The sequence below is a fragment of the Amblyomma mixtum genome, chromosome 2 (genome assembly GCF_055824585.1).
Source record: "Amblyomma mixtum isolate Tamu chromosome 2, ASM5582458v1, whole genome shotgun sequence".
Taxonomy (NCBI): domain Eukaryota; kingdom Metazoa; phylum Arthropoda; class Arachnida; order Ixodida; family Ixodidae; genus Amblyomma; species Amblyomma mixtum.
The window spans coordinates 225,646,736-225,671,638 of record NC_143013.1 but is presented as its reverse complement, the minus strand read 5'-3'; the positions used below and the strand labels follow the sequence as shown (position 1 = coordinate 225,671,638).

At 45.5% G+C, this 24,903-nt stretch overlaps 1 protein-coding gene across 1 annotated transcript in view; it reads right to left on the bottom strand.

The window, feature by feature from the left end:
- The window catches only part of LOC149362781 (uncharacterized), a 30,661-nt gene extending 9,679 nt beyond the window's left edge, over nucleotides 1–20,982 (bottom strand). The window contains exons 1-3 of the mRNA XM_089573214.1: nucleotides 20,736–20,982; nucleotides 8,701–8,788; nucleotides 6,957–7,076 (exon numbers count right to left, since the gene is read on the bottom strand). Of these exons, the coding sequence (XP_089429340.1) occupies nucleotides 6,957–7,076; nucleotides 8,701–8,749 (169 nt within the window). The 5' untranslated portion in view covers nucleotides 8,750–8,788; nucleotides 20,736–20,982. The remainder of the gene's footprint in view (nucleotides 1–6,956; nucleotides 7,077–8,700; nucleotides 8,789–20,735) is intronic.
- Between the last annotated feature and the right edge of the window lie 3,921 nt (nucleotides 20,983–24,903).

Here is a 24,903-nt window from a genome sequence, read left to right as displayed (position 1 = left end):
TCTAGAAATGTTGAACGCGTTGCCCAAACGATGAGAAGTCGTCGCGTCGAAATATGGACTAGCCAACTCAGGCTCCTCCATAACCCTTGTTTGCTCTGATTCGTGTGGCCACGTTAATGCATGATGTGACAACAAGTGCAGCATTCTTCTAGAAATCCTGCTCCTTAGTCCACATGATTGTCATTCTTCTTGACGCAAGTTTATTTACTAACAAGCTGAAATATCGTTTCATTTTACGTATTTCTACATTTTGGGTATAATATCTCATACACCTTTTCAAGAAGTGTAGCAGTGACTTCCAGTGCATGAAAAGAAGTTGGAGAAGATATTTAAGCTCCACCCAAGATTTGAAGCGGTAGCGTAGTGGGTTAATTCCCATATGTGCTGAAAGTCATTCTCTAATTACATTCCTAGATCCCCGCGACAACTCATACCCCTCATGGCCCAGTGGTGCAGCGGGTAAGCGATGCAGCATTGCACTGCGATGGCGGGTGCTCCCAGCGATGGGCCTTGTGCGGCCCAGGTAGCGGCCCAATCATTCATTTAACTGCCGCCTGCCAGGGTGGACACTTTACTCACTATCGGATGGGCACGTTATGATGACGTGGCAAGGTCACGTTACCTAGGCAACCCTCCTGCCTCATATTTAGCTCTCTGGGGGCCACCTGCCATACCCATGCCCGTGAGTTTTCGCTCACAATGTCGACGCAGTCAACGCCGATACCAGATTTTCGGGTGCGCGCAGCCATATATGTTTTCCAAGACAGAGAAAAACGTTGTGTTATTTCACTTAACGAGGAAATTTTGGAATAAATTTCACTGTAGAACAACGAACGATTTATTGAAAAACAGTGGGACACTTTTGTATCAGTAACACGGAATGAAAATTCAGAAAGTGGGACACATTTCTCGCATTGCTTCTCTATGGCTCCCACTTCAATTTCGACGGGCATAGAAATGCCCAACGCACGTTGAACACAGCAGTATATTGCACAAAGAGCACAGGAAGTTGCTGCTCACTTCTTTATAGGCAGTCGAGTACCAGCGACACCGCCTCCTTTTCATAACTTTCTGAGGGTGATGCCCGTCTCCCAGAAATTGGACTTATCCGTGACCCCTACCATTTTCTGGCCATCTTTCGCAGCGTTTTTGTTGACTCGATATGCCCGATTGCTGGACGGTTTGAATGTTCGGTCGTTTACCAGCTGGCGACCTAGCGCATGCGGGAACCACAAGTAGCTCTTTTCACTGACTGGTTTGATTTGAAGGAAAGCATTGCCTACTACTGCGCCCACCAGAAAGTAAAAAATTTAGTACTAGGACTTCTCCGATCTTCGATCCACCGGATGTACATTCCTTCTTTGGTCGAACTTGTCCACTACCCCAGTCGAAGTGTTGTAATCGGCTACTGCCTTTGGGCATTGGACAGATACAGATGAGCCATTCGAAAGGTTTCGAAGAACGTCTGCAGTGCCACTGGGGTCATGAATGTTAGACAGCACGTGTACGTTTTTCGTGTCCCGTTACAAGCAAGCTCTTACGTTCCCTTTCGCCTTCCAGATATAGTACTGTCCCTTCTGTAGCTTGTTGTCACGTTTGATTTCATCGAGTAGATCCTTGCGGTTTGGACGAACTGTTCCTGCTTCCAAAATTTTCTATTCTTGCAAGGCCTTCATCAGGCGTGTTGAAATGAAAAGTTATCAAAATAGAACTGCTTGCCATCCTCAACTCCATCAGTGAGGGACATCCCGACATGTACTCCAAGACTTACAATGGCAGTTCGGTCTGCTCTTTTCCCTTCATAGACTTTAAATTCAATCAAGTACAATATTTGGAAATCGGCTCTGCACCATACCTTGTATTCCTACTTTATAGATTTCACAGGAAGGTACTGTTTAAGTGAGGAACGGCCTTTGAAGCGTATCCTACTATCGTCAATTGCCGGATGCGCTGATGGCGTGTATTGCTTCTTGAAACTGGCATTGTCGTACCCCTGTTCACCTTACTTTTTTTTTTTTTGTCGGTGATGTGCAAACAGTTCATAATGGTTTCGAAACGCTGTTACATGACTTTCGATATTTTAGGACAATTGAAAAAACTATCACTACTTCAGTAAAGGTACGTTTCATGTCTGGGATTGTAGCTCATCAAGAGCAGTATGCCGATGTATTCGTGGTGTTCATCACCTGTCAGCTCTCTCCAGTTCGGCTCATCTTAGTCAATAGTATGACTCGAAAATTTTGTCTACACGAGCAGCGACATTATAAATAACAATGGATGAAAAATATATGTTTTCGGAATGGTTAGTGTTTTGGCCTAAATATACCACCAAACAGCACAAATTAGGGGAATCCGGCTGTGAAATGATGCAGTCTCTTCGGAATGCCGTTCATGAAAACGTCAGACGTCATTAAGCAGATCGAAATACTCAGCAAATTCTGCAGGCTTGATGGGTGCAAAACCTTCGACACCTTTTGAGTGACGCTGCAAAATCGGTGTAAAACTTGCATCAAAAGTCCCGTGATTTTGCCTGTTACTGGTGAAATGATACTACCGGAGGTGAACCAGTAGCTGCAGTTACCAGACAAAATTTGGCGCCACTGCGGGATCGTCTTTCATGCCTTGTTTGTCACTCGTTTTTTGCTGGGAGTGTGACATTCATGAACAAAGACAAGAAAAGGAGGGGCTTGTTTACCTGGTTTAAACTGACTGCTGTTCACTCGTCTAAGTTTACTCTAGTTTTTACTTAGTAAATGCTAGGCTGGGTTTGTATCTTCTCTTTCGCACCAGGAATTTACTTTGTATCACATGGTGTTACATAGTCAGGTATGCACATTGCGCAGAGCACTAATTAATCACCAGCTCATACCAGGCGTGTCTTGATTCTGCTGCACATTTACAAAGCATGAACGCCGAGACAAGCATATTTGCAAACGTTGGCTCTGCAGATTTGTATGTGCAGTCAGCTTAAAGGACGGTCGTTATACCCAGAGGAGATAACTTACTTCTTATGCGAACCATGCATTTCTATGTAAATGGTCGTACCGTTATAAAAATAACACCACCGTAATGTGCACACAAAAAGAAATGTTTTCCATGGCTGTCAGTTCACAAACTTAACGTGATTCTGTAGAAAAATTGCATCGTTCAAGTCAGCGTAGTCGACCACCAATGAGGAAAAACACGTTTTAAAAGCCTACGCAGCGGAACACTGCGCAGTCCATTTGCCTAAACAGAAGTTTTCAAGACCAAAGTTTTGAAAACTCGAGCCTCTTTCTGCTCCTTGAGACGGAGTAAAAAAACTCGGAAAAGTAACTATTTACTTGGCTGATAGGAGAAACCTCATGGGAGAGAGACGTTTAGCACAACTCGTACCGGTACGCCTAGCGCTTACAGACTCTCGCGCACTGCCACTGCGCATGAGCTGATTGGCCTAAGCACAACAGTTGGTGCACTGTTAATTGGCGATCTGCGCATGTGCAGTGGCGGGGCGCGGTACGCGGTAAGCGGTAAGTATATCGGTATGCTGTACGCTAAGAATTGGAGGAGCCACTTATTAAGGGTATGACGCCATAGCCTAATGAGTTAAGGCTCATATATGCATTCTCAACTTAGAATTCATAGATCTCTTGGAGTCTTCATAATCCTCTTGGCGCAGTGGTGCTGCGGTTAAGCGATGCGCCACAGCCCTGCGATGGCAGATGCTCCACGTGGTCGGCCTTATGCGGCCCAGGTCACTCCTCCCGATCGACCAATAATTAATTTAACTGCCACCTGCCACGGTGGGTAATTTGATCACTATCCCGTGAGCACAGTCATGGTCGTGATTTTTCAGTCGCAACGCCGGCAACGCCCACAGCGGACGCTCTGGTGAACGGGACTTAACGCGATCGCGTTAAAGGTATCTAGTATGCAAAGAACAGCTGATGACTGTGCACATTGAGATGCGTGTCGTAGACATAGAGCAGATGGGGCTAATGGCAGCCTTGACATAAACGGTGGCTATGAGATGAAAAGTATGCCGCAAGCGCTGTAGGTTAATGCTTAAACAGCGGCAGTGAGTTATAATGCTTGGCTCCCTACAAAGCCAAAGCACGAAATAGCAGGGTCTTACACACGCAACGCCCTTTACCTGTTCGCGTACCCTACTGCTGTATCACGTATTCGGAGATGCTCTGGGGTATGAGAGAGCTTTCTAAAGCGTTTCCAACCGAATCTATTTTTTATTGCTGACAAATGGTTTCGCTACCTAGAATGTTTCAGTGGGAAGCTACTCCATGGTCAACAACCACGAGATTGTATGGCTGAAAGTATAGCGAAATAGACGATGTTTTCTACCTGTCGTTTCCTGCAAATTCAGTTTCCGGCCGTATTTCTCCTCGATTGCTCTAACAGCTGCGTCGCACCAAAGAGGGCAGTAACACCCATTCGATCAAAAGAACGGAGTGTGCCCTGCTTTGCACGGTGTGGTAAACGCGAAGAACAACGTTTCTTGAACGACAGAGTTATCTGCAAACCTATCTCTAAAAAAATAAAACGTCAAAGCTCCTACAGAGCTCCTAGATCTATCGGATTGACGCCAATTATCATAGTTTCTCCTTTCGCTTTCTATGTTCTGTGTGCATATGCTATTTATGTTTTATCATCAGCCATGAAGTGAAAAAATTGCCAACATTCTTAACGCTTTGCAATGCTGGAAGGTTCTTAGTGCCGTAGGTTATGACATAGTGGGTTTGGAGTGCGAAGATTGAGGAAGCGATGCGCCTCACGGATGCGCTTTCACGGTTGCGAGATTGACTTTTTACTCTCTGGCCGCTGGTCAGTGTAGCGTCTGTGAAGTTGAGCCCTGTAAGAGACGTGAAATAGCCGCATAGTGAAATCTCTTCCTTCCTTGAAGGAAGAAAGCGATCTTAACAAAAAAAAAAAAGATTGGCAGAGATCAGTTTCTAGGTCTTGCATATCAGACTTCCGGAGAATGTTTCGTTATTAAAAGAGGAAAATGTTGCAGCTTTGAAATTAAGCCGATGCTTATTGAACTCCACAGCTACCGACTTAATCCTGTGTAAAGAAAAATGCGCTGTGCGATAGCCCTGTTTAACCAAAACCGGCGTTTGCACCAACCAAACCAAAAGCCATCGTTAGTTGCTGCAGGCTTTGATTTCATCTGGTTAGTTAATGGTCGTAGAAAATCATGAATTTGCACCGCTAACTTCTGGTAGAGAGCTCTTCAAGAAGGATGCGATATTGGTTTCGTCTGGCATAAGAAGAAAGTAAAAGAAGTTGATAATGCAAACGACATAACCTCCTTGCATAGCTTGGCTTAGATCATTGCTTGGCTCTGGAAGGAAATTTTTTCTAAGTCTATATATGCTCTGCGAAAGCACATAACCACATATTGTACGGCTAGCCGCCACCCGTGTTCATCGCATCAAGATATCATTTGTGTAATTTTAACATCACGCCGTTCACCAAATGATGAAAGCATCTCAAACATCTGATATTTTCATGGCCCTTCCAATATGCTAAATTGACCTACGTAACTGTGCGAAAAAACAGGGGATGATCATAACTGCCTTTTAATGAAAGACTGAATTGTTTTAAACTCGAAAATTTGGTATCATTTAAGAAGCTGCCGAATTAATCTATCAGCTACGAGAGCTGCGATCAGCATTTAAAAACGCGCCACGCGTTGAGGGGATGAAATAACAAAAATTGTTCTTTACTTTCCGAAGGCCTTCATTCACGAGAATAAACGGAACGTCATCGATTAAGCAAATATATCATTTTAAAGTTTTCAACGAAGTACCACTTGCTGCATCCATAATGTTTGTGGATTCTATTAGAGGAGTAATATTGTGTAGGTAGGAGCGCTTAATGGTTTATTGCATTCTTGTCGTCAACGATATCTTGCAGCGCTTGTGTTCAGCTTGTGGCGAGCATGCCCTAGTCGCTCCGACCCACAGGAATGACTCCAGGCTGCCGAGTGAGAGATGGAACGTTGCTTACGATGACTGAAATAAAAATGGCTTGTAAGAAAAGTTTAACCCGCTTCAATAATCCACAGCTCATTTCGAAAAGTCGCAAGAAATATGCCCGGGAAAAAAATAAGTTGCCATGCGTTTGCATTAAAGAAGAGTCAGAGAAAAATCATTTGCTCACTTTCAATTCGAACTTTTGGGCTAGGTGAGTATCTCAAGTCTCGAAAGAAGGACATCGTAAATACGATGCTTGCATACATAAAGCGAAGAACTAACCCATGTGTCCTGTTTGTACTCGTACATCGAATTTCCCAGCCTTCTCATACGCTCACAGCACTATCGTACTCCCGTGTAGATGTTCACTTTTTATAATAATACAGCAAAATGTAAAGAGGCGGAGGCCTCAACTTCAGCTTCTTTATTCTGTGGTTAGAAGGTGTAGATGTTATTTAGAATAACAGCATTGAAGGCTCCATTCCCGTACTAGCAAAAACCATTTTTGCTTTCTATCCCTATACATTCAGTAGCTTCACGCGCAATTTTGTCAAAGTCGACGATTTTGCCTTCAGAAGCGGCGTGGGTTGTTGTTTGCCCAGGGCTCAATTATTTGCATCCAGGTAATTATTGCAAGCCCTGATGTTCTACGTGAAATTATTCGTTGCGGCTGACGAGAGCTGTCCGTTAGGTGCCATTGCAGCAATTAGTTTTCACTGCTGGCAGTAACTATTGCCTAATTATTGCGAGTACTGCGATGGGATATGGAAACAATGACTGGAAACGCATAACCAAAGCAATAAAACGTGACTAATTTCTAGATGAGGTAGTGGAAACGTGACACAAGGCACAAATAGTAGCGGGAAAGAAAGCAAAACATAATTTTGGTTCACGTGCAAGGAACCACCTAGCCCAGTCAATCTTCTTCGCAGGACGTCGTTAGGAGCACTACACCATACTGAAGAACTGTATCAACAAGGGTACCTGCTGTTTGTGGTCTTTTAATGACGATGGTAGAGGAATGCGATGCTGGCAGTAGCGGATGTAGTGGCTTTTGTTGAACCACTGTTAACGACGGACCAATCTCAACAACCGTGTTCCTACCTGCAACAGTAACAGAAAAAAAAGCTCAGTTTGAGATCAAGCAAGTAAAAAGCATTTGTTGCTCGAATTCGCGCAGGAATCCCGCAGCTGTAAACTATGTTATAGTGCGCGATGTCCGGAACGAAAAAATATATCTATAGGCCCACATTGATCACATAATCACGCTCAAACCTGCTGTAAATTTATATGCTCTTAAACTACACCACGGATTTTTTTTTGTTGCATATAAATGGTTATCACTCTTAGGGTGAACACGCGAGTGTGGGGCCGCCCTCTTCAGGGCGCCATGGCGGTTGATATGGCCGCGGAAGGAAGGAAAATAGCAGACGAGGTGAACCTGAACCTCCAGGTACCTCTTCGCCTGCACCAGTTCGCTTTGATGCACGACCTCGTCGGACGTACTGGTGCTTTGAAGAGGACGGTACCGCGCTCGCTTGCTCACCCTAAAAATGGAGGACCCTGTACAAACGATTTTGCGAAATTATCTAAGGGCTTAACTGTTTCGTACCTGATTCCATGTTGAAAAACGAGCATATCCAATAGAAAAAAAAATTTCGAAAAGCAAACGGGTCCACCGAGCGTTTCGAAGATCTCGACTGCGACGGTCTCACATAAAGTGGTCTTTGCTATGAGCGGGTTTTTGCCATTATTTTCCGCAGTACGAGTGGAGACAGCATGCGCTTCACTGTCAGCTCAGTTATGACGAAAACTATAATTAACAACGCTTCATGCTAAACAGTCCTTACGAGCTTCGTTATAAGCTAGGAAAACACCCACATATAATGGAACACACGCTAGTATTTTATGGTGAAGAGAGGGCAGTGAGAAGGTTTTTTTGAGGATCAATAAGTGAAAAAAGGAGGAGAAACCGCATTGCGCTTGGCAGCGTTGCGACAAGACGACTTGGTTTTACCCAGACGAAGACAAGTCCTCTTGCCGAAAAGTTGGAAAGCACCCTGACGTTTCCACTCCCTTGTTCACGCTAGTATTTTGGCATTTCGCCTTATTGCCTCCTCAGACATCACTGACATTGAATGCTCATCTGTCTTCCGAGGCATTTAAAAAAAAAGCCTGTGTTCTCTAGTGCAGCCGCAGGTTTGCTGGAAGTCACATAATAGAAACTGTGCCCCCATTAAGGTATCCTTTCAAGAATTTCGTAGCCATGATTCGGTGGTCCGTGCGCCTAAAAAGGAATAAGATTAATGTTGCTCAGACCACAGATCTCATGACAAACGTTTTTTTGCAAGAATAGAGGCGCTCTTAGGAGACCAAAATTCTGTTGCTTTGTCTAAAATAGAATTTGTGCTGCCGGCGGCCAAAAGCGCCCACATTACTTGCCTTCACGACAAGTTGATTTCCACTCTTCGCTTAGATATCATTCTGCCGCGTTTGTACTTACCTATGCATACGTCAACAGGCACTCTTGTACATTTGGAGCTAATATGTAAGCTAATGTGCCCAGTCTAAATTTGCAGGGAAAGAACTGTTGGACCTGCGATTGCAAAATTACTTGCGCTCACTCAGTGGAGGACTCATACGTGCGAAACACGTTTTAATTAACTCTGCCAAATTGAAATATGCATCTCTAACTGTATATAAAATATGTAAAACAGACATAACTTACCAAACACCACACAAACCGTAAGGAAGATGGAGAGAAAAGAGCCGCGCATGATTTTCAAAAAGCCTCTTGTTGCCGCACAAAGTAGGACCTGAAAGCAATCTTCAATTTCAGGGCATAATACTTCTACATCAGATCCTTCAGTATACATACTTACATGATTTCTGACATACAGCAGAACGGTGATGCTCGTTGCTTCCTTTAAGTCAGTTTATTGCCATGCATATTTATATCCCAAACATATATAGAAGTTTGAGAGAGAGCAAAGCTAGATTCAAGGCGATCATTCATGGGGGCTTCCGAAACAAGAGTAAGTTCCGCACTATTGGCAGTATTCACTTCTTCTAGGGAGCCAATGTTGATGTAAAGTTGATATGCTTTTTACGAGTGGGCGATAAGCTTTAAAATTTCTAGTGGTTAGAGCCACGAGTGCTCGGAAACTTCTAGAACGGACCTAAATATTACACTACGTGCCCTTTGAATACTTGTCAGCAACTTCTTAAACGCCTACATTCGCTTTCTCGTTTTCATAGGGTAATAAAGTTACAAACGGACGCTTCAGACCGAGTCATAAATGCAAGAAGCCCGAGTTTCCGGGCACGTAGGGTTTCATTGTCGTGCTTGTTTTCAGCTCTCGGAGTGAAGTTCACGAGGGAACTCAGCTCTGCATAACCATTGATAACTTCATCGCTCAAGTCTAGTTGCGCGTTTCCTTCATCGCGCCTTGTCGTTAAGTTGTGCTCAGCATTTATGTTGCATCATTGCGGGTGACAGATGTTTAAGATACTCGTTTGTTCCAATCTAACGCGTGCCGAAGCTATTGATTCAGTCGAGACTGGTGCCGCAACCCACACTCTACCTCCTATAATGGAAGAACGATGTCTTAATCGCCGATACGCCTTCTCGCACCACAGTCATTGAATTGGTGATAAAGCTTTGCGGTAAAATGTCAGCGACACTCGACATCGGATTATCAACTGTAGTTCGCTGGCCACTATTCATAGTTGACGGATATGAGACACTTTTCTGAGCCCAATTTTTTTCGCTGTGCAAAATTCGTGTAACAGGTAAAGCTTAGTTGCATCCTTGAGTATGAGGAGCTTGCATATGAGGAGCTTGCATATATCCCTAGCGATAACCTTCGCCGATTGTGAACGCTGAGATGTCTCTGTCGTTCGCGCTGTGACAAATTCCTGTACTATGTTTCTTTTCTTCAAATTAAGGCATCAAAAAGTAAGTGCTTAGTTGAGTGGAGGGTCAGACTTTACTACTTTCAAAATCAAACTACTGCTTAAGAGGGTAAGTTTTAAAGAGGAATTACTGTATTATGCCACTGACGACACTTTGACCGGGAACCGTGGTGCTGACAGCCACTGCTGTCAGATAAAGCCTTCAGCATTTTGCTGACACACGCATCAGAACAACAGGCTGCATGCAGCCAGCTGAGCACGAGAATATGTCTATTTAGGGCAGGTATATATTGAAAGCAGATCCAGATCACGAGAGGGCAATAACTAGAAGAATAAGAATGGGGTGGAGTGCATATGGCCATCAACAATGAATAAGTTGGCCGCTGACAGCGTAAAACACCATACAGGGACGACTGGGCCACTTGAGATTGCTGAAAATTTCCTATTCGGTCAGGGTCGCTCCACTCTCGACAAAAACAAATTGAACGCATGCTTGAGTTTTGGGGTTGCAGTCGTTCTTCGTGCACTTGGTAATAAGATGGATGAGCCTCCAACCCATATGACTTCAAAATAGACCTCGCGCAGGGAAACTTCTGGGGAATGCCGCGCCCTGAATGAGCTAATTGTCCCCGACCGCCGTTCCATTTTTGTAGGCTGGACTTTGCAACTGCTCAACACAGCAGCCTTCTGTAAAAATTACTTGATGAAATCATGTACAAAATATTTGCGCCTTTCGGATATACTCTTATGTAAGATTACTGAACCATTCGCAATGCTCGAATATATGAGTGCGCCACACCATTCAGTGCTTTTTCGTCCCGTCTGACGTCGTGTGATGGGCTCCAACCTCGACGACATTATCATCTTTCACACCACTGCAGTGACGAGACCTATAAACGTAAGGTAGATTCATGCAATATTAGCTGCTTTGCCTTTGTAAACTTCCCAAAAATGAAAGCAAAGGGAGTTTCACTTCAGCGGCCGTTGGCTGAACGGCCACAAAATGCGACTGTTTTGGAAGGCCTTCACTAAGCTTTCTTCCTTTCTTTCTTTGTTTCTTTCTTTCTTTGTTCCTTTCTTTCCTTCTTTCTTTCTTTCTTTCTTTCCTTCCTTCCTTCCTTCTTTCTTCCTTTCTTTCTTCCTTTCTTTCTTCCTTTCTTTCTTTCTTTCTTCCTTTCTTTCCTTCTTTCTTGCTTTCTTTCTTTCTTTCTTTCTTTCTTTCTTTCCTTCCTTCTTTCTTTCTTTCTTTCTTTCTTTGTTTGTTTGTTCCTTTCTTTCCTTCTTTCTTTCTTTCTTTCTTTCTTTCTCTCTTTGTTTCTTTCTTCCTTTCTTTCTTTTTCTCTTTCTTTGTTTCTTTCGTCGTTTCTTTCTTCCTTTCTTTTTTCTTCCTTCCTTTCTTTCTTACTTTCTTTCTTTCTTCATTTGTTTATCTCCTTCTTTCTTTCTTTCATTTCATTTTCTCACAACAGTGGAAAATAAAGGAGGAGCTAAAGGCTCATAGCCTGACGGAGGCTCCTGGCCCAGGTAGCACAAATCGGCATTTCAGTGCACACTTATTAAAAAGCAAAGATAAACAGCGAACAGCTCTCATTTACATAAACACATTTGAACATAAGAATGTTTGATCGTATAAAAGTGAACATATAAATATAAAATTCGATAACACTTAGTAGTGTTTTAAAGGAAAAAAAAGAAATCCTAAATGCAGATCTCGGCACTCTACAAAACACACGTTCTTGCTCGATCATAATTTGCACAGGATCTCCTATAAATTGTCAGCTTGGGCAACTGATGCTACGGGTGGATTCATCACTGAACCTCCTTGCATACAGCCTCACCTCGACATTCTCTCAAGGTAGACAAAAAGGAAACCTCGTGTAGCCTGCAACGACGCCACGAAAGTAGTTTTCGGCAGCCCCCACAAAAAATTTGGAGGACGCAGGAACATAAACACTTGAGTGGAGTGGGGTCGTGCGGGGACCCTGGGGCGTGCCCCGAATTCCTCTTTAAATAAAGTTTCTCTCTCTCTCTCTCTCTTAAGCTTCGTTTTTAAGAGTGGGACGCGACAGCGTACTGCACCGTTGCAGAGGAGCACATAGTGGACGCCCGAACCGCGCCGTAAGGCAAGAAAAATTGAATGAAAATTGGTTTTAAGAAAAGGAAACGACGCCTGTCTCTCTTTCGTATCTCGGTGGAAACCCGAGCCGCGCCGTAAGGTGAGGAAAATGAAATGACAATTGGTTTTATGAAAGGAAATGACGCCTGTCTCTCTCATATCTCGGTGGATACCCGAACTGCGCCGTAAGGGCCTTAAGGAAAATTAAAGAAAAATTTGGTTTAAGGAAAGGAAGTACGCCTGTCTCGCATATCTCGGTGTACACCCGCAAGGAATGGACACCACAGTACATGTCTGTAAAGCACCCGTCAAAGAGAACACCGTATTCACTAGACGCGCCTTTTGTTCATTCCCTGTCCACTGTGAAACGAAAGAAACTGTACCGTGCTTTGTGCGATGTAGTTTTCCCCGTGCCCTTGTACAGGGCCTTGTACAGTGTAGGCCCAGGCAGAGATGTTGCACAGAGAGTGAAAAAAATGCAGGTGCCGCTAGGAACAAAAACCTTCTTTTGTAAGCTGCACACCGGAACATTACCGGTTAAAAAAATTTTTAGAGGGAAAGGAAATCTTTTTACCCTGGGGATCTCACTGTTTGATTTGCAGGAAGCCGGAAACAATAGACCATGTTTTTTTACACTGTTGGGAAGGGGTTTATTTTTGGGATGTGTTCCAGTGAACCTTAAAGAACGAATTTCCGCTAGACCCGTACGGCATTCGGTTCTTATCTGTTGAATATGAGGATGGGGTGCCTTTCGACTTAATAATGCTAACAGGCCTCCACTGTATATGGCGCTCCAGAATGGCAGGCTACCATTGTGACCGAGACGCAAGACCTGTGAGGATTTACTTTCGCGAAAATAAGGACATGTTTCTGGCCATTCAGAGGGCCACTGCGGACCCTCCGGAGTGGCTCTCAAAACTAGAGCCGCTCTGTAAATTGCCTGAATTTTAATTAAACGAAGCCAGATTCATGCTGGCTGACCACGAGTCGTATGTACATAGCGTTTACTGTGTTTTGTTGATTGTTTGTTTTGTCCAATTTTCTTTGCAAAAGCCAGCTGGCAATAAAGAAAAAAAAAGATCTGGCGTGGCGGAGTGATTAGCGTGCTCGCCTCGGACTCCGTATGCGCTGGTTCAATTCCCCAACTCAACCAGTTTCCTACTTGGATTTATTTATTAATTAATGTATCTGGGATTTCTCGCTCACAGCCAACGCGTTAACGCTGACGACGACACCGGATTTTCTGCGACACGGTGCACTCAACGCTGTCGCGTTCAAAATACCGCTCTGATAGCAACACTACACGAGAAACGCAATGCGCTAACCTCTATCACAGCTCACAGAGAGAGAGAGAGAGAGAGAGAGAAACAACTTTATTGCCATAGATTGGCGGGATTTACGGCAGGTGGGCTTGGTGTGGCCCTAGGTGGGGGCGACTTCCTGGGCCCACGAACTGAGTGCCAGTTGGATGCTCTTGTCTGGCCTTCTGAGGAGTTGGTTCCATCCGTCTTCGGAGGGAGCTGGCAGTAAGGTTCGAGGGGGCGGATTTCCCGCGCAACCCCTGAGGATGTGAGCCTGGGTGGCGATTTCTCCCTGGTAACAATTTTGGCAGACGGGGTCGTATTCCCCGTCTGTAATGGGTGAAAGTCCAGAATAGCTAAGAATGGAGTGTGTCTGCAACCTGCGGAGCAAGGTGGCTTGCGCTCGATTCAAGTCGGGGTGTGGAGGCGGGAACTGGCGTCTCATCACAAGTCGGACAGCTCTGTCGATGCTGCCTTGCAGTAGTGTGTAGCTCGGTGCTTGGCAACCTGCATACCTCGTTTTTTATGCGAAGCATATTGCTAGAGCTACCACTCACGCCGTCGGCGTGGGACCCCTAGACGTCACAGCACGTGACACCGTGACGTCACACCACGTGACATCGTGACGTCACAGCACTGACACCGTGACGTCACACCATGTGACACCGTGACATCACAGTACTGACACCGTTACGTCACACCACGTGACATCGGATGAGAGAGGCGGCCTCCACCTCGCGCCGTCGCCGTGGGACCCCTAGCCGTCACGCCACGTGACACCGTGACGTCCTCGTGACGATGCCATCGCACAGACGCCGGAATGTCCTCGAGCGGCATTCCCGCGCATTTCTAACGCGCGTTCACACTCGCTGTAGGTGAAACGCTCGCTCCACCGGGCAGGCACACGCGGCTTCCGTGGCAATCCAGGCGCTCACCCAACGCGCGTCTCGGGGTTAGTCGGCGTTCCGCTGTAGCCATGCCGTTGTCTTCCCCCACGACGAAGGCTTCTAGTGGTTGTATTAAAATGACCAAGTACGCAACCAAGGAAAGCCATGTATTACCAAGCCTAGCCACCAATATGCTTCGCATCTGACTAGGCTTAAGCTTAGCTAAGCCTCACCCATAATTTATTTTGTGACGCTGGAAACGTACGAGCACGGCTAAAACACCGTCTGATGAGGGGTTCTGGGAACTTATTTGGCCGTGAACAACCTTCAGCCCTTTTGAAGCGAAAAACTTCACTACCCGCACCACAGCCACGCTTCGCGTGAGCCGACAGAGCCAAGATTTGCCACAGCTGCGCATGCGCGAAACCGAGTGACGTCACATGCGACACAAATAAAGTAATAAATAACACATACTGTGCTCTAGGAAACTCTCATATCTCGGTGGACACCTGAACCGCGCCATAAGGGAAGGTAAATGAAAAGAACATTGGTTGCAAGGAAAGGAAAAGACGCTTGTCTCTCTTATATCTAGGTGGATACCCGAGCCGCACCGTAAGGGCCTAAATGAAAATGAAATGAAATGAAAATTGTTTTTAAGGCGGAAGCCTTTAATGTCTCATCGTTGTAAGCAGGAGCTGTCGACAGAAATGTCACGCTTTTCAGTTGGTGGAAACGGTCGTGACGTCACAGTGCGCGAATTTCAAGCGGGGCTAATTGTACTTTGGCTACTAACCATGCAATCAATTAAAGGGATCGTATAGTGATGCTCTAAGTAAGTTTGACTGAGTTTAGTTAATTGCTTACTTACCCAATTAGTCCAATTAACCTTTCTAGTCAGACCAGATAAATAAATAAAACCGAGTAAGAAATTGGCCGAGCTTGGGAATCGAACCCCGGTCTCCGGAGTGCGAGTCGAGCACGCTACCACTCAGCCATGCCAGCTCGATGGTTTGGACTGAACAAAGGTGCGTCTAGTGAATACGGTGTCTTCGTTCACTCCTATCTTCCTCCCTTCCTGTCACGGCGATGTTTAGGTGTCCACCGAGATATGCGAGACAGATACATTTCCTTTCCTCAAAAACCAATTTACCGACGAGCAAGGCGTATTTATCCGCGTTTCAGATTGGTCCAAATTGTCGTGACGTCACCGCGCGCGAATTTTGACGGGTGTCCACTGAAATATGTGAGACAGTTACTGCGCAACTTCCTTTCCTCAAATACAATTTTCGGCTAGTGTCTACTGAGATATGTGAGAGAGTTAATGCGTAATTTCCTATCCTCAAATACAATTTTAATTTTCTTCACTACGGCCCCTCTTTCTTCTTTCACTCACACTTTCTCCCTGCCTGTACGGTGCGGCTCAGGTGTCCACCGAGATGACAGGGAATTACAGCGACATTTCCTTTCCTCAAAAAGCGTTGCGTTCAAAGGGCAAGGCATCGCGCCGAACGGATGGTGGCGTTCCGTGGACTCCCTCGCAGCGCTGCAACACGCTGACGCGATCCACTCCTAAAGGCGAAGCTTAAGCGTCATTAATGAGCAATTAATTAATGCACCTCCAAAATGGGAAGTGAACAATCGCGTAGCAGAATGCAGCACTCAGGCTTTCGCCTTTCAGCACTTTAGCCGCTAAAGTTCCTCGTAATTTTTAAGGAAATAAATACCTGTCTGTGATATCTGGGTTTACACCCGAAAGGAATGGGCACCACAATACATGTCTCTAAAGTAACCTTCTAAGACACCACCGAAATCACTACACGCGCGTCTCCTCCTCCACCTCCGTACAGGCAGTGTGTGGACGGCCGAACGCCTCCACCGTTATCGTGGTTCTCCCAGTGCATTGCGCGCCAACTTCGACAGCTATGACGTCAAACAAAGCACAACTACAGCTTTTCGCTTGTATATCCAGGCTTAACCAGAGCTAAGCCACTGCCTATGCTTTTAGCCCCCGTTGTCGGCAGTGTGGTGACGTCACGCCGAGACCTAGAGCCATCATCCGGGCACTGAAATCCACTCATCCGGGCACTGAAATCCAGTCATCCGGGCACTGAATTCCAGTCATCCGGGCTCTGAAACGAGAACATCCGGGCACCGTACGAGACTTAGCGAGATTTAACGAGACTCTGTAAGCCCTCCTACGCGACCGGCATGCAAGCGCTGGTTGGTCTTCAGAGGAGTCAGTAAAAATAACTGCTGCCAGTGCCTTCTCAATGTTTATCAAGATATCAGTGGAGCTGTGGGTTTGATAATGCACGGAATTATAAGTTCCGATTTCTAATAACGCGTGCAAAAAGCACATAAATGCCATGTTGCACTTCGTTGTCGTACGTGATCCGGGGGAGAAGCGCTGCGTTCAAAGGGCAAGGCATCGCGCCGAACGGGTGGTGGCGTTCCTCCCTTCCTTTACGGTGCGGTTCGGGTGTCCACCGAGATGGCAGAGAATTACTGCGCCATTTCCTTTCCTCAAAAAACCTTGCGTTCAAATGGCAAGGCATCGCGCTGAACGGGTGGTGGCGCTCCTCCCTTCCTGTACGGTGCGGTTCGTGTGTCCACCGAGATGACATTAGGCACGTAAACATTTCATGCTTACTCTACTCTCGTTTACGGGAGAGGCAGATATTTTTTTCGGATTACCATAGCTTCATATCCGCACCACCCACGAGGTCTGCTAACGGTCTAAAGTACTGCTTCCTTTGCTCTCCAAGAAATCGGGAAGCCAGCCTATACTTTTGAACCATTAAGCGGAAACATTCATTCAGGCAACCACTCAGTTGCCGATATCAATGCGGCTAACCTTGCACTGCCTAGTCTATAGCCATGACTGATGCATACCTGCGGCACCTTCGCATGACCGCCACTCGCTTCTTCTCAAGATGTCTCACTCTCGCGCTTTAACATCCGTCTCATATGCGATACGTTGACCCGCCACCGTAAGCACCTCAGTCGTATCGCTCGAGCACCACTGATTCACTTGAGCCTTTTACCAACTCGCCGCTCGTTGAACTTAGGGACAGCTCTCTTTCCGTTATCTATGGCTTCCCATCGACATCGACGCTCGTTGTTCCTTCCGCGGGTGCCTAAAATGGGGCACACCAAAGCCAACCGCCAGAGCTAACTTCTGTTTTTCGGCAGTTGACGGGGGCCTGAATAAGCCATGTTGAGGTGGAGGTTGTCTGTCCGCGCTCTCTTCCAGGCAACTATCAGACGCTGTTAAAAAGCTGCCAGTAATTTATTTTTAGTTGCCTGAAGTAATGCTCCCAGATTGCATAATGGCAGCAGTAGTTGCTAGCTGCTCGTTATTCTCTGGGTCACCCTTATGGTGTTCTCATCAGGCTTGCGGTTGACCTTGGTCGGAAATTTAAGTTGGTGCTCTCCAGAAACATATCCCCACTTCTAAGTAATAAGATGAACTCTTTTCATCTCAGATTCATTGGGGTAGTGAGCAACTTTATCAACAGTCGCAGTTCGCAGCTTAGGTAGCATTCTCCCACTTTCAGCTTTCTTCAGTCTTCGGCATCCACATCACGCTTCGCACCGCATCATTTCACCGCTGTGTGTAGCTCACTTTTGCCATTATCCTTTTTATCCAAAATAAAATTTTCGAAAGCTCTCTCACCATACCTGCTGATGTTCACAATTATATCAACCTACTCGAACGGACATGAACATACGTCGCCCAGATTGTCAGCGGTAGTGGTCTCGTGGTTGCTACAAACCTTGAACTCCAACGCTTCGCGTAAATGTTTGTAAGCTGAAAAGCCGTGCAACATCTCACCCACCCACCAGCAGCCTCACAATGCGTTGTTCATGGGGCTCAAGCGTTTTCCGTAGCGTGTTCTCTTAAGCATCAGCTGCGGTGGAGGCAGTCTCCATTAAATCCTTTAAGCGCGGACCCCTAAACACTTAAGCCATCACCGGCCAACATTAACTCCCTTGCATGCACTACTCAGCAGCATTCGCTCTTCCGATCCATTGCTACCTCCCTTGTTAGAGGAAGGGAGCCAGTGCTGCTGCGCGGCTGCAGCATAGCGAACGGAATTGGATGCCACATCCCACCACGCACATCATGGACACCAAACTTTGCCATGCCTGACCGATCGTAGTTTAGCAACCTGTTCGAATATCGACTGTATGCTGTAATCGATGTCAGCGGCCCGCCATCATGGCCAAAGTATCGCATGTAGTATAATTGTGAACCCAGACGCCATATTCTTGTTGGCTTTATTGTACGTAGGAATGGAAAAAGTTGAGCTGTAAGCATCCGTTGTCGTAGTTTACGGGTTCCGCATGAAGTACCAGCCTGACACGTTGAGTACAATGGCATCTGGGCACATATTCTCTGCTTTCCGTACCCCATGGCACTTCGGCTCAAATGTCAACATGCGTTCTCTGGTACAACCGTAATTCATGGTGCTAAAAATTGTTAGAGTTACTAGCTAAGCATGTATAGCATGCTTGGCATCTTCTGCTGAGCTTCCTGGCCACTTGACGAAGGATAATATTTGGCTGAAGGAATGTGCTAGTATTCCTTACTTCTTAGCTACCTTACAGAGCAGTCATCAACAGTTGTGCAAGTAAGGTACCCTAGCAGCATCCCTGCTTTTCTCTTTATCGCGTCATTCTGCAATGAACTAAACTAGATTGGCTATGTCATATGTGCGCTGTTCGAAACCATCCTGTTTTTGCATTATTAAGTCATTAATTCGAGAAAGAACGCAAGTGAGCAATTTAATTCATTGGTAAATTGTAATATTTTGGTTTCGTATTTTGATGTGACACAGTCGCTGTAAAGGACGCCGTACTTGATGTCGTCGGATTACAGCAGCCCACCTGGAGTTTTTAGAATGCTTTCACCTCGCACCGCATTCGGGAGTTTTTGTATGTAGCGTCCATCAAAATGCGGTCCCACTGCCGAGATTCAACTCCGCGACCTTACCTTAAAGCCGCGGAGCAACTGCGGCGACTGAACTGAAATATTTTTGGCGCTGTTACTTACTGATGGTTAGTGAATGTATTCCCAAATAAATGTAACTTTAACATACAAATGTTGCATGGCGTCTTCGTGTGGTGGACTGCGTATCCTGCAGTGGCTACTCCTTGCATGCAGCAAGAAAGTAAAAAAAAAACTCATGTTTCAGCATTTGAGCTATAATTGGCTACGACGCATAAATAGAAATCGGGCTAGGACAGGACTAGAGACGTGAAGCGCACTGATGTCAGACACGGAGGCTGCCCAGAACCTATTCCTGCAAAATTGCTTTTAGTAACACTATGCATAGCATAAGATGACCGAGGCTTGTTAGTTAGGGATGGCATTTCTCAGCCTTTTTTTTCTTCAAGTAACAGAACAAAAGCAAAGACGGGGCATATAGAACACGAACACAACGAGCGCTGACTTTCAACCTCAAAGTTAGAGCTGGTTGTGTGTTCTTATTCTATGTGTCCCGTCTGTGTCTCTGCGCTGTTACTTCAAGATGAATAACCAACGAGCCGAAGCAGCTGTTCGTAACCTTGTAGATGCAATTGGAATAGATGGCTCATATGATATAAAAACATTGTGTACCACTGCGTAATGGCTTTGCAACATGATAGAATAGTAGCAACCTGACGGAAATAAAAATTGAAGGCCGGAACGATTAGCAGCGCAGTCCTCCAGCGAGATAACAACATCCACAAGTGCTTTTATGCCCGTAAAAGACACAAACGAAGTCAATTCGCTGTAAGTCGGTTCGTTATCAAAATACTGGCAGCCAGACATCACGTAAATTTTAAGCGCAGAGGGCGTCATACGTCGGGCCATGCTTCGGCGTTGGGGCTAATACGCCTAACTAATGTTTAGGTTACGATTAATGTGTGGATTATGACATTCCAAGACGAAATACAGAATCATACGACAGGAAGTTTACCCAACTCTTTCATCGCAGGAAACCATCAAGTGCAGTTCAAGGCAAACGTGTTTTCCAGAAGCCCGTGGACTCTTTGCTCCAACACACAATTTACACACCTGATAAAGGTTAATTGCTAATACGTATCAGCAATTCTGCAGCCTTGCCTCTAAAACTCAGAGTCATTGGTTAGGCTTCGGCGAACTTATTTTTACTTCATTTGGCCTAGCTACATGCACTTGTCCTTGCAAGGAAGTGGATTCCATTGTAATGCAGGAGTGAAGCTTCTTCAGTGGCTCCTGAATACTGTGTCATGGACCCGCGTCATTGTTACCTTGTTAACTAGTCTTTAAACCACATTTTCAATGAAGTATAAAAATACAGCCATCAATACGCATGAGGCACAAGCAACCGAACTGCCTTCTGAATCCAGAGAAACTTTCGTTTCATGTCGGAAAGGTTTTTCAGTATTTGTTTCCTCGGCACAATTATACGCTTCTCATAGAACGGGTCTGGATAATCTGCTGTGACGAGCGCCCTTCCATGTTCAGAGTCATAGAAAAACAGAGAAAGCTGTTAGGTTACTCATGAATACTCACTGATCTTTGTATGCAGCGGAGCTTGAAGCGTGCCGTGTACGAAGCAAACAGGAGGATAAGACGCAAGGTATTTTGTAACAACAACTTTGCGACACAACTTTGTTCATGTTTTCAGAGAAGTCTGACACCTAATCGCTCTGATCAGCGTGCAGCTGTGTTCATAACAACAGAGAAAGGTTCTTTCAATCCAAACCTCAATTTCACGTCCGTGTGGGAGAGACTCGCGTGATTACAGAGGAGCGGGACAGCTGACCTAAATTGTACACAGAAAAACAGCAAAGAATGCGTACGGGCAACGCGCCCATGATCAGGTGGAACTTTTCCATAAATGAAACTATGACTGTCGAATAGAAAAAAAACTACCTACATGAAGGCTTATAGACAAGAACAAAACATCAGACTATTTGTCACCAAAGGAAACACACTGGCTAGCCGCTCTAAGGGCATGGTGAGCACAATGCTTTCTCATATGAGCGCTTGTGTAAATCGTGCGTCGCTTTCCGGCTTCGTCGCAAGTTCTGCAGCATGCCATTGGCGTCAGCTTTTGTAAAAATGGTCTATATACAGTCTATAGATTCCTTATAGGCCTTCCTATAGATATTTGTTTGTGTCTATTTATAAATCTGCAGACTGTTTATAGACAAAAGTCTACTAAAAGTGTATTGCCATAATTTTCTACAGACAGTCTGCAGTGTTTGTAATTCCTATGAACTGTTACCTTGGATTCGTCTACAGAGGGTCTATAGACTTTACAGACAGACGTCTATGGATAGTCTACAGACTGTGTAAAAAATTTTTGTAACGGAGCCGCGGCACTCTTTCAATCGGTGTCGACAAGGTGTTTAGAGAGACTTTCTCATGCTTTACTAGCGCGTTTGGCTCTCTTCTCGCGCATAGTGCTGCCTTTTCTGAGCAGTGAAGCTCTTTACTCCTCGACGTAAATCCAAAACACGTTTCAAAGATATAGAGAGCAATAGCTGATTCCTGAATCAGCCAACGAATTCCACCAACTGGCTTCAGCGCAGTTGTTATCAAGCGAAACAATGTCGAGCTAAGCTTGCTTTGGCTGCCCGCCATGTTCCGTCCTACTCGGGCCCAGAAAGCACTGAATGTTGGTTCAGGTATTCTTAAAGGAAATCGCCTTCTTGAGTGTGCTTGATTGTATACGTTGCTTCTCAAGAACAGCGTAGAGAGTTGCTGCGTATTCTATGCTACCACACTGCAAGTGCGCACTCGGGCGCTGCATTCGGTTTTTACCGCCATTAATTATTCTCCTGCTCCTCTCGCCAAGCATGCTGTGATAAATAGCGGCAGAATCGCTGCGCGCTCTTCGCACCATGACCTCTGCAGTGCACTTCGGTTTTGCGTTCAGGCGGCTGTCCAAGATACCTAATACATAGGAAGGACGTGCACGTAACGGCAGAATGAACAGTAGCGTCGCTTGCTTGACAGCGGATGCTGTTGAAGGAAGCAAGGCAGGTCAGATTTGTCGTATTTGGTCTAGGTGATGTGCTCAGAAAAAAAAAAAGTTTCCCCGACAAATAATGTGCGTCATGACCAATGTTTCACGTAGGCAACGCATCATCCTGGCGTATGTATCTGTTACTTTTGCGTCGGTTGCGAGAGAATGACGTCGGCCCATTTGTTCCACGCAATCGCGCGCTATAATGGTCTTTGAGTGGGTTCTGCGGCACGCAACCCTTGGGACGACTTCAACGAGCTCGGCTTTTCGCCATGCAGTTCGTTTTCCTCTGGTTTCTCGTTCAGAGTATGCGGTGTGTACGTGTATACTTGTCTTGAATTCCGCAAGGAATGGCTCTTTAGAAGGAACTTTAGAAGGAACTATGGACGAACCAAGGCACACTTGTCCTTCAATGCTTGCTGGCTGCGAACTGCGGTGTGCGAATATAGCTTGCCATCCTACGCAGCACTTGCGTTGAACTCAGACATCCTGAAAAAATTACGAGGAACTTTAGCGGCTAAAGTGGTGATAGGCGAAAGCCTGAGTACTGCATTCTGCTACGAGATTGTTCACTTCACATTTTGTTGGTGCATTAATTAACTGCCAGTTAATGACGCTTAAGCTTTGCCTTCAGGAGTGGAACGCGACAGCGTGTTGTAGCGCTGCCAGGCAGTCCGCGGAACGCCACCACCCGTTCGATGCGATGCCTAGCCCTTTGAACGCAACGCTTTTTGAGGAACGAAAATGGCGCAGTAATTCTCTGTCGTCTCGGTGGACACCTGAGCCGCACTGTACAGGAAGGGAGGAAGTGTGAGTGAAAGAAGAAAGAGGGGCCGTAGTGAAGAAAATGAAAATTGCATTTGAGGAAAGGAAATTACTAGGGGTGTGCGAACATTCGAAATTTTCGAATATAATTCGAATATTATATTTTTAGTATTCGTATTCGATTCGAAGTCCAAATATTCATGTTGTTTCGAATATTCGACATGACGCGAATATTCGTATCTAGCCGAATATGCTATTGCGAGCACCGGCGTTCATTTCGGTCCGCAAGTCCTATCGACAGAGACATAAGAACATGGCGGCGCCCAGAGCAATGCGTAACGTTGGGCCGTGCAGTAGCTGACTGCACTGGTGAGCTTCTCTGTGGCTATACCTGCGAAGCTGGTATAGTCAGAGCTGTGCACGAAATACCTCGCAATACGAGCGAGTTCAGTGCAAATTAAGAGGGCATTTTCTCTGGCTGGAGAAGTCGTTTCAGCTAAAAGGAATCTACTTCTGCCTGACCATGTGGAGCAGCCGGTTTTCCTTCAAGACAACCTTTAGGTTCATCCCAGCAACGCGCTTTTGTGCTTATGGCAAGCTAGCCTTGATCAATGCTGTGTATTAGCCATATTCTCTGATATTTCCACTCTTCTAAAAACACTGTTCGAGACTTTGATACTTTTTTGCAGCCACGCACACCTTTTGTGCTCATTTCATCACTGATAGTTGAACTGTGATGTTCTTGGGAGCTCAAATAAATGTTTTGTAGTGGTTAAATGCGTCTGTCCTTGATTATTCGATATTCGATTTGATATTCGGAACCAAGTATTCGTATTCGATTCGTATTCGAGAAATTTAATATTCGCACACCCCTAGAAATTACGCATTACCTGTCTCACATTCCTCAGTAGACACTAGTCGAAAATTGTATTTCAGGAAAGGAAGTTGCGCAGTAACTGTCTCACATATTTCGGTGGATACCCGTCAAAATTGACGCGTGGTGACGTCACGACAATTTGGACCAATCTGAAACACGGAAAAATACGCCTTGCTCGTCGGTAAATTGGTTTTTGGGGAAAGGAAATGTATCTGTCTCTCATATATCGGTGGACACCTATACCTCGCCGTAACGGGAAGAGAGGAAGATGGGAGTGAACAAAGACACCGTATTCACTAGGCGCACCTTTGTTCATTCCAAACCATCAAGCTGGCATAGCGGAAAGGATTTCTTTTTACCGTGGGGATCGAACTGCTTAATTTGTAAACAGCCTGAAACAATAGACCATGCTTTTTTGCATTGCTGGGAAGGGGTTTAATTTTGGGACTTGTTACAAAGGACCTTAAAGAAAGAGCTACCACTTGACGCGCACGGAATTCGCTTTTTAAGCACTGATAATGAGGATGGGGCACCTTTTGATGTCATAATGCTCTTGGGCCTCCACTGTATATGGCGCTCCAGAATGGCAGGCTACCATTGTGACAAAGACGCACGACCGGCCCGAATTTATTTTCGGGAAAGCATGGACTGGTTTCTTGCAATCCAAAAAGCAGCTGCGGAGCCTCCCGAGTGGATCTCAAGACTAGAGCCGTTGTGTATGTTGCGGGAATTTTAAGCTGACGAAGCCAGTCTCGTGCTGGCTGACCACGACAGTGTCGTATGTATATAGCGTTATGTGTATTTTTGTTGTGCAATGTCATGAGCCAAAGCCAGGCAATAAAGAAAAAAAAGCTGGCATAGCGGAGTGGTAGCGTGCTCGACTCGCACTCCGGAGACCGGGGTTCGATTCCCAAGCTCGGCCAATTTCTTACTCGGTTTTATTTATTTATCTGGCCTGAGTAGAAACGTTAATTGGACTAATTGGTTAAGTAATCAATTGACTAAACTCAGCCAAACTTAGAGCATCACTATACGATCCCTTTAATTGGTTGCACTGTTAGTAG